This window comes from Diabrotica virgifera, chromosome 9 (genome assembly GCF_917563875.1).
Source record: "Diabrotica virgifera virgifera chromosome 9, PGI_DIABVI_V3a".
Taxonomy (NCBI): Eukaryota; Metazoa; Arthropoda; class Insecta; order Coleoptera; family Chrysomelidae; genus Diabrotica; species Diabrotica virgifera.
In genome coordinates this window covers 170,600,184-170,610,841 of record NC_065451.1, presented here as the reverse complement: position 1 = coordinate 170,610,841, position 10,658 = coordinate 170,600,184, and the positions used below count along the sequence as shown (strand labels likewise).

At 34.3% G+C, this 10,658-nt stretch overlaps 1 protein-coding gene across 1 annotated transcript in view; it reads left to right on the top strand.

Annotated features, from left to right (window-relative positions):
- Positions 1–245: 245 nt before the first annotated feature.
- Positions 246–10,658, top strand: part of LOC114337045 (uncharacterized) — a 40,956-nt gene continuing 30,543 nt past the window's right edge. Inside the window, exon 1 of the mRNA XM_028287432.2 lies at positions 246–433. Coding sequence (XP_028143233.2) covers positions 409–433 — 25 coding nt within the window. The 5' untranslated portion in view covers positions 246–408. The remainder of the gene's footprint in view (positions 434–10,658) is intronic.

Sequence of the window (10,658 nt, the reverse complement as noted above, 5' to 3'; positions counted from 1 at the left end):
AAGATGGTATACATTTCTTCTAGCTTGCGTCATGTGCGGGCAACTAGGTCCACATCATCTGCATATGCCAAAATTTGGGATGATTTTACACTGAATGAGAGACACGCGATTTTACGTTAAAAGAAAAACATAGTATTTCTCGCTACAGCATTTATAGAAAAAGTTACGACCGTTTCCTATAGGCCACCCTGTATAATATTCGTGATAAGCAATGCATCAAGAATGAATAAATACAAAATGTATCATCTGTTTGTTAAACAAGCGCTTATCACGTTTAAAACTGGTGTGAGGCTATCATTAAGTACATCACTCTAATCAAAAACTAATGTTTAGAAACACAAATAATTTTAATTGTACATTAATTATTGTAGACTACTTTAAAAAATAGTGTCTAGCTGTTTTACCATAATGAACGACCTCCAAGAAAATCTTGGTAAGTACGATATTACTAAATTCTTTATAAAATAGTATGCTAGACTTTCAAATTTGTAATTTTAGGCTTCTTTTTTTGCTAGTGAAGTTTGGCTATAATCACTGTTAGTGAAGGAAACAGAGGCTGAACCTTGCAAAATGGACACAAGTCCGCTTTTATTTTTTTTTCTGTTATATCAAGGGGTGCTTATTATAAGACTAACTTTTTCTGAAAAAATTTCGCCCCGGAACCCCCCTTTTCACCCCTTTAAAGGCGGTAATTTGTGGTTTTTGCGGAACGTAGCCCTTCCTGTACCTTTTACAAAAAATTTTTTATATAGAAATATGAAGAGGACTATATATTTTCTACGATTTATTTCCCGACAGCATATGTCTATCATCCACCGTTTAGCGGGGGTGGCGCCCCAAAGTTGACAAGTTTTAAAAAAAGATGTTTTTAAAAAAAATATATTTTTCCCTAACTGTAACGGAAATTAAGAACAAATCCTGCGGCAATTATTCACAAATAAGTGACTGATTTTTTGGTATAGGTTTCTCTTAAGGGTAATTGCCCTATTTTTAATTACAGGGTGTTACATTTAAAAAAACCCCTTTTTATACCATCTGAACCGTTTATGCTAGAGCATGCTAGCATGTACTGGTGCTATTTACAAATTTGTATAATGTACCCCCATTTTTTTCCCGGAACCACCCGAAAAAAAGAAGAATTAATAAATAAAGTGATTTTCTTGGAATGCTTCACACAAAATGTCCTTTATTAATATGCTTCATATATCATTTTGTGCATGTTATTATTACCCATGCATGGACACCAAAAGCGATTTCCTAGTGCAACCCCTGTAGCCAAAAAAAAAAAAAATAAATAAAATGGGGGGTTGAATTTTTTTTGTTTTTTGCTTTTTGATCCATATGGGCATATTCTTCATCAATAGTGCTTTTTAAAAATATATATGGTTATTGCAACATCCCTGCGGAAACCACCCCTATCCTTGAAAATATATTGCAGAAACTACCCCTATCCCTTGGCGAGAATGTTTTTACGATTTTCTCATTACCTATGCATTCTTTTTAAACAAAACTTATACAAGGTTAAAGAACACTATTTACTCTAAAAATTAGGACCGTATAAGCAACCGTTACGGCACAGTGGCGCCGTAAACCTAAGATATGCTTTGGCGGGCTCCAATTTTTTGTTTTTTTTTCGTCATCTGTTCGTTTTATTAATAAAGTACTTATGTAAAATAAAACAACACAGTGTAACCTACAAATTATGACCCATGCACATTTTACATTCTTTGCGCCCCAAAGCCACAGTGGTGGCTAAAAATCAACTTTTGCATCTTTTCGCCACCTACACGCATTTTATTGCATTAATGCTAACTTAATAGCACAATATTCACCCTTAAGTGGTCGCTAAGCAGTGGCGGATCCAGGGAGGGGTGATCGGGGTGATCACCCGCCCCCTCTCAAACCAAGTGATATTCTATTTAAAAATTATAAAAATATTCATTTATTTTTATAGAAATACTTATATTATATTATTATTTTTATAAGAATGGCGTACTTTATATGCTTTAGCGACAGTGGCGGATACAGCATCGTTAAGAGGGGAGTGCCAATTGGCTAAATTTTTATAAAAATAAATGAATATTTTTATAATCTTTAAATATATCACTTGGTTTGAGAGGGGGGGGGGGTGATCGCCCCCATCACCCCTCCCTGGATCCGCCACTGCTTAGTGACCCCTTAAGGGTGAATATTGTGCTATTAAAGTAGCATTAATGCAATAAAATGCGTGTAGGTGGCGAAAATATGCAAAAATTGATTTTGGGCCACCACTGTGGCTTTGGCGAGCAAATAATGTAAAATGTGCATAGGTTATAATTTGTAGGTTACACTGTGTTGTTTTATTTTACATAAGTACTTTATCAATAAAACGAACAGATGAAAAAAAAACAAAAACTATAGCCCGCCAAACAATATAAGGTTTACGGCGCCACTGTGCCGTAACGGTTGCTTATACGAAAAAAATGAATAGGACCTAATTTTTAGATTAAATAGTGTTCTTTAACTTTGTATAAGTTTTGTTTAAAAAGAATGCATAGGTAATGAGAAAATCGTAAAAACATTCTCGCCAAGGGATAGGGGTAGTTTCTGCAGTATATTTTCAAGGATAGGGGTGGTTTTCGCTGGGATGTTGCAATAACCATATATATTTTTGAAAAGCACTATTGATGAAGCATATGCCCATATGGATCAAAAAGCAAAAAACAAAAAAAAAAGTTGAACCCCCCATTTAATTTATTTTTTTGGTTACAGAGGTTGCACTAGGAAATCGCTTTTGGTGTCCATGCATGGGTAATAATAACGTGCACAAAATGATATATGAAGCATATTAATAAAGCGCATTGTGTGTAAAGAATTCCAAGAAAATGGGGTGGTTCCGGGGAAAATGGGGTGCATTATACAAATTTGTAAATAGCACCAGTACATGGGTAATCGCTGAAAGATTTTTACTCTAGCATAAACGGTTCAGATGGTATAAAAAGGGGTTTTTTAAAATGTAACATCCTGTAATTAAAAAAGGGCAATTACCCTTAAGTGAAACCTATACCAAAAAATCAATCAAATATTTGTGAATAATTATATATTTTTTTTAAAAACACCTTTTTTAAAAACTTGTCAATTTTGGGGCGCCACCCCCGCTAAACGGTGGATGATAGACAGATGCTGTCGGGAAATAAATCGTAGAAAATATAGTCCCCTTCACATTTCTATAAAAAAAATGTTTTGTAAAAGGTACAGGAAGGGCTACGTTCCGCAAAAACCACAAATTACCCCCTTCAAAGGGGTGAAAAAGGGGGTTCCGGGGCGAAATTTTTTCAGAAAAAGTTAGTTTTATAATAAGCACCCCTTGACATACCAGAAAAAAAATAAAACCGGACTTGTGTCCATTTTGCAAGGTTCAACCTTTGTTTCCTACACTATGTAAATTCGCCTCTATTTTCTGCTTGAAAGCGACAATGATATTTGTCATCTACCAGGACCTCTTTTTCCTAAATAAAACATTAATATATTAAATAAGAGCGTTGGCGCAAAATTCCGGGCCAATGCTTTTTAAATGTATTCATTTTTTTCGAATCCCGAGAACACTAATATATACTTAAGTATCTAAAAAAAAATGTAAAGGCAGAATGAAAGATTACACTATTGCCGAGGGCCGAAAGTCCCTGAAAACATCTGTAATGTTAATTTTAATAAGTTACGGGGTGAAAAATAGAGAATTTTTGTTTATTCTAATGGACTTTCGGCCCTTGGTAATAATGTAATCTTTCATTCTGCATTTAAATTTTTCAAAAATCTTTATTATAGTTTTCTCAGTATTCCAAAAAAAAATGAGTACATTTAAAAAACATTTGTCCGAAAGATTGGGCCTAAGCGATAGATAGTAAATAACTCTCTGGAGTATATATTAAATCGTAACGGTGAAAGTAACAGTCTTGTCTCACTCCTCTACTTATCCATTGCGCATACGTGCTATTTCCTTTTAATAATACTACAGCCCGTTGGTTTCAATACAGATTTCTCACTATGTTTATATCATTTTTGTCGAGTTTTTACAATACAACTTAAAATATCCGGATAAAAAAATTTCTAAAATTTTCAACTTATTGTATTATTGTGCCCGGGCTGTAAAGTTATAGTAAATTTGAAAAAATGAATTGGGAATGCTCAGTGAAGAATGTTATTGGGAATGTTTATAGTTCAATATTTATAGTTCAATAGTTCAGTTAATTGATATTAATTGTTCATTAGAATTGTTTATTAGAATTCTTTATAATTTGTAGTTTTTCAGAATCAGTTTTGTAGATTAGGGCTGTTGTTGATTAGTCAAATAGAAAATTGTTGAAGTAATAATTATGTAAAAGTAAAATAATGTAATCCAATTAGAAAACGACCTGGATTAGTCACAAGAGATCAGGTCATGTGTATAGTACTACAGTAAAACCTGTCAATAACGGGCACTAAAAATGACAGAACTATTGGGCGATATAAAAAGGTGGCCGCTAATACCAGGTTTTGTAGTCCACAAATTTTGGTTTGGGGAATTTTGAAACTGGCCGGCTAGTTCAGGTGGTCGGTTTTGACAGGTGGCCGTTAACACAGATTTTACTGTATAAATAAATAAATAAATAAATAAATAAATAAATAAATAAATAAGTAAATAAATAAATAAATAAATAAATAAATAAATGAATAAATAAATAAATAAATAAATAAAATAAGTTCAATAGTTCAGTATTTTTATCAAAGAATCCTGCAAAAAATCGTTATTTATGACTACATAACTGATTTTTGCAGGAGATTTTGATAATAGCTATTTGTATAACAAGGAAGGAAAGTGCTACTTTTCCTCCCGAGAATGAAGTTTACTGCCCGACGCGTAGCGGAGGGCAGTAATCATTCAAGGGAGGAAAAGGCACTTTACTCCCATGTTATACATATGGTTTTTCCACCTTCCTCAAATAACAAGTCATTTTTTCATTTTTACTTAATTTATTTATGTAACTAACCAACAAAATTTATTAGAACTAAAACTAACAAGTAGGTACAATATAACTGTCAACTGTCAAATATAAGTCAAATTATTAATGTAAACATTGTTAAATCAAAATAACAATTTACGGTTTTTTACCATTCAGCAAACTACTGGGTGCTTTATAAATAAACGTTAAAGATGGAGATCATCTCTTCTTGATGTACGAAATAAAAGAGGAGCAGACATCGCAAGTGCCCACCATCTGTTAATTGGTACCATTATAATCAAGATGGCAAAAAACAAAAACAAAATCACAAAAAACACCAACAGACCCACATATAACCTGAACAAATTAAAAACTCTTCCAGGAAAACACATGTTTAGGGAGGAGCTTCAAGTAAAAACAAGAGAACGTGAAGTAAATAGCTGGGAAGATTTGGCAAATGTTCTGACAGAAATAGCTGAAGATAAACTGGGTAAAAAAGAGAAAGATAGAAAGGAATGGATATCAGATGAAACTTGGAATCTTATCGAGGAAAGAAAACAACGAAAAAAAGATATCTTGCAAGCAAGGACTGTAGAAGGAAGAACGAACCGACAACAAGAATATGAAACACTAAATAAAGCAGTTAAAAGGAATGCAAGAAGAGACAAAAGAAGGTGGGCTGAAGAACTGGCAAAACAAGCAGAAACAGCTGCACAACACAACAGGACTAGAGAGCTGTACCAAATTACCAGACGATTAACAAAAAATGGGCCCAACTGTTCGAACATTGTAAGATCCAAGACAGGTGAATTACTTACTACAACGGATGATCAAGTAGAGAGATGGAAAGAGCACTTTCAGGAGATGCTAGGCACGCCCAGGGATAACGTGGATGAAATTGTCGAAAACCCGCAGAATGTAGATTTGCATATATCTTGCGAGTCCCCTTCCAAAATGGAGATAATAACAGCTATCAACTTACTTTTCCTCTCTAGGGAGGAAAAGTACAACTTTGCTCCCTACAATCAGGTCCGGAAAAGTATACTTTCGGTAGAGGTAGGTGGAAAAAATATTTACAAACTGGTAGTATTGTCCGACAATTTTTTAAGGGTACTCCAATTGTCGGACGCGCCAAAGTTTAGAAACATTTATATTTACGAAATGCACCCCTCCCGAAAATGTTCCGTATTAGAAAAGTTGTCCGAATCGAGATGAAAAACTGTATAAAGAATGTCTCATGAGGGAGATAATAATGATTTTTTTAAGTGTGGGTCCAAGACCTATAATATCTACACTAACAATGTAATAAAGTACAGTGGAACCCCGATAAGTCGGCCTTCGATAACCCGGAAGTCCGGCTAACCCGGACCTATTTTCATCAGACAAACATTTTAACAAATAAACAAATTAACAATTTTATCAAATAAAAATGTATGTAGGCAAAATAATATTTGAGAGATAATAATGTGTATTTGTGTAATTTGAACTATACGATAGTAAAAATGATTCATGGCACACGGCAGCAGAGCGACCGTCTCGGCTTATCGGAAGGAACAGGCACATGTGTGTATTTCTTTTCCTTTGTTATGTCAAACTGTCTTAGCATTGTTTAAAATAGACTAAAAGACTATTTAAAAAATTCTTTTTTAAAACAATGGTCTTAGTCTGTTCTTAAATAACAACATTGTTCCTTGTGACCGTATTGTGTGTAGTACAGTCGCTTCGTATTGTTCACTTCCGTTCTGTAATCGTGCTTCAGATTGTGTTTGCGTGTTTTTTGTCTACGTAACGGCAACAAAACGTAAAAATGTTGTAGTGACAATGGAAAAGAAACTAGAAGCATTAGGTAGGACTGATAAAGGCGAATCTTTAAAATCAATTTATTGCAGCATTATATGGTGTCGGTACATCTACAGTATGACTGAGTTTTTTACCAAGAAATGAACAATACTCTACACTCTATACAACTATACGTAATTTAGATGTGTACTGTCCATATGTGTTTCATGTTTTTGTAATTAAAATGGAGGTTATCTGTAAGTATACCGTATTTTATAAATTTTTACCATATTTTCTGGCTAACCCGGATTTTCGATAACCCGGATCGGCCGCGGTCCTGATTAATCCGTGTTATCGAGGTTCCACTGTATATATTTTACAGTTCAAGTTGATTATCCAGTTGGAGTTGACTCCAACTATTTGGAGTCAACTCTAACGGCTGGTTTCAGTAAAAGTTGATTACAAATATAAAATGAAGATTTATATTCAACATTTACTAGTAAGAGTAGACTCCAACTAGGAAAAGTATACTCTTCCCAATGCCATTTAGTAAAAGTTGATTCTGATTCACACAAACAGCCGATTCTAGAAATTAAATGTTACTGACATGTTCAAATTAGTCTAGGCTGTATCGTCGCCCCCGTTAGGTAAACTACTCCGATTCGAATTTTTTGCACAAACTTACTCAAAAAGAGGTCCTTGTAACAAATCTACTGGGTGCCAGGCAGTACCTTGATCGATAAATTGTTTAAACAACTTTTTTAGACAAATTCACACAAATAATTTTTTCACTTCACAAAATAATTTTCAGCATAATTGGTTAGCATGACGACGATCTTGGTTCCCATGACGACGATTCAAAACCACTGTTATTGTCTACTGATTTGACTTTCGAATATTATGTCAAAATTATTTTATTTCATCGAATTCTCGCGTTAATTTCATTAAAACATGAACACAATAAGATATATTTGAAATAAATTAGTAAATAATATCTAAATATTAGTTTATTGTATGTATTATAATTACTTTAATGCCATATTAACATATCTAAATTAACACGCGTGCGGAAAAGTAAAACTCGTGCGGAAAAGTAAAATGCGTGCAGAAAAGTAACACGCGTGCGGAGAAGTAAAACTTTCTAAACTAAAACGCGTTCGCGAAAGTAGACATTTTTTCACGCTCGTAGAAAAAAGGTATTTTGTGATTTTTCTCTAAAATTGATTGTTGTCGAGTTATACGCGATTTAAAATTTTAAAAATGCAAAAATAGCCATTTTCAAGGCTTAATAACTCGGTTAAAATCCATTATTATGAAAGTCAGAAAGTGACCAAGTTTATAGCCCCCTCTACAAGATCCAGCAGAAATTTTTGTCACTATTTTATTACTAAGCTTTATCTTTAATTATAAACAATGAGCGCTAAGTGCGTATTAGGCGGCCGTCAATGGTGAGTGCTAACGAGATGCACCATTCCAGCCGTCCAATGGTGAATGTCACTCGCACTCACATTGACTGCCGCCTCAATACACGGTTAGCGCTCATTGTTGATAATTAAAAATAATATCTTATTAATGAAATAGTGACAAAAATTTCTTCAGGATCTTATAGAGGTAGCTTTAATCTTTGAATTTTTTTTAGTTTCTGACTTTCATAATATATAATATCGTATGGCATTTTTGCCTTTCGGACAGTTCCGGCGCCAATTACACCTTTAAACCTGTTTCAAGTAACTAGTGTCGATGTACACTAGCCCAGGGGGACCTACGGCTTAACGTGCTCTCCGAGGCACGGTGAGACGGCTCGTGTCATTATTGGAAATGAAAATGGTTTGTCTTTGGCAGGGCTCGAACCCACGTGCACTGGCATATGAGGCCAGCGATTATGCCGTTACTCCACGGCCGCTCGCTCGACTTTCACAATAATTATCTTTAACCGAGTTATTAAACATTGAAAATGGTTATTTTGGCGATTTTCAAATTTTAAGTCGCTAATAACTCGACAACAGTCAATTTTAGAGAAAAAAAGGCCCAAAGGATCAAAGAAAAATTTGTACGAAGTGAAAAAATTATTTTTGCGAATTTGTTTAAAATCATTGTTTATCGCCAAACGTCACTAAAATCATTCATTATTGTACTCATTTGCCCTCATTTTCAGCAGTAAAGTATCACTTTGTTGTATCGAAAGAAGAATGTTACTTTAGCTGCCGCGATTAATAATCAAATTAACCGAGATAGAATGTAAGTGGTCAATGGCAGCAATCGATTATTTATTTGAGTGAAATTAAAATTTATTTATGTACTTTAATTATTAAAAATATTGTACAAAATTTATCTTATTATTAATAAAATTTATGTCAAAAAATAAAATTCTGTAGTGATTCGCAATTATATTCATACAAAATAAATCAAAACTTTACAGATTTAGTAATTAGGTAGGTATACAATATTGATAACTATCGATTAAACATCAAAACCAGCCATCGTGCAAAAGTCATCTGTCATTACTGTCATTACTGTCATACGAATTTTTTATTTCGTCTAAAATAAAAAAAAATTCCTCAAAGTTGTAAGTAAGTGTTAATGTTTTTTATGATTGACGATACAATTTTGTACGCACCACCTCAATACTCTTTATCGAACGCGTCTGTTGCTCGCTTCGCTTCCTCTGCTCGTAATATCAGACTCGTTCGATAAAGAGCCACTTTACTGACTTGGTACATAAATAACTATTAAACAATTTTTTGACCACGGTACTGCCTAGTACCATCTGTCCGACAGCGAGTATAACTCCTCGTTACTTATAACAGGTTGAATGACAAATGAGGTGTCAAAGGTAAGATTAATATCCAAGGATGGTACTAAAGGTGACAAATTTAACCTAGACTGTCTATCCGTCCGTCCGCGAATATAACTCCTCCGTCATTATAACAGGTAGAATGACAAATCTTCTTCTTCTTCTTCTTTTTGTATAGACATTACTTTGTCTGTTTTTTCAATGTGCCTCTAATAAGTTGTCGTTCCATCCTTTTCGTGGTCTTCCCACTGAACGTCCTCCTATTGGGGAACCGTCTCTCGCTGTCCTGACTACATTCTATTCTATTCTTCTGTTCCTTACCCAGTTATTAATGTTATCCACCTTGCATCTCCGTCGTATATCTGTACTTCTAGCTCTGTCCCATAGAGTCGTACTATCGATTTTTCGAAGGGTTTTCATCTCGGTTGTTTCGAGCAATCTTTTTGTCCTCTCTGTGTCGGGTTGTGTTTCTGCCGCGTATGTCATTATTGGTCTGATGACTGATTTGTAAATTCGGCCTTTCATTTCTTTTCCGATATGACAAATGATGTGTCAAATGAAAGCTTATAATCCAAGGATGGTAATATTCATTTTCTTCTTTCATCCATTAAATCCAATATTTCCTCTGTCATCCATCTTTGCTTCCGTGGTCGCTGTTTTGTGAGCATTTCAGTTGCCGTTGCAAGGGCGTGTCTGATTTCGTCCCGAAGGCGAAAGTTAAGGATGTTTAATTATATGACAGTGTGCTAAAAAACAGTGCGAAAAAGTAAAACCCATTTAAAATACAGTGTTACTTCAGACACACTTTAAACCCTTCATGTACTGCTATCTATATTTACAATTTTCACACAATAAAACCTTTACAATTACATAATATGAGATAGAGTAGACAAAAATTTTTTTTTCTCTGATTCTGGCTTTGGTTTAGAACTAGAACCTTTAGCCACGTAATTGTATAACTTATCACTAGTCAGGGGAGTAATGTGTAGTGTATGTGTTGAGTAAGTGTCTTGTTACTTTGCAAAGTCGACGTCATTGTCTTTGCAAAGAGACGCTAATTGTTTCCGAACGTCTGCGGTCCCTCCGGTGAGTACCGATCCCACAAGGACAAGATAAAAATTATTTTT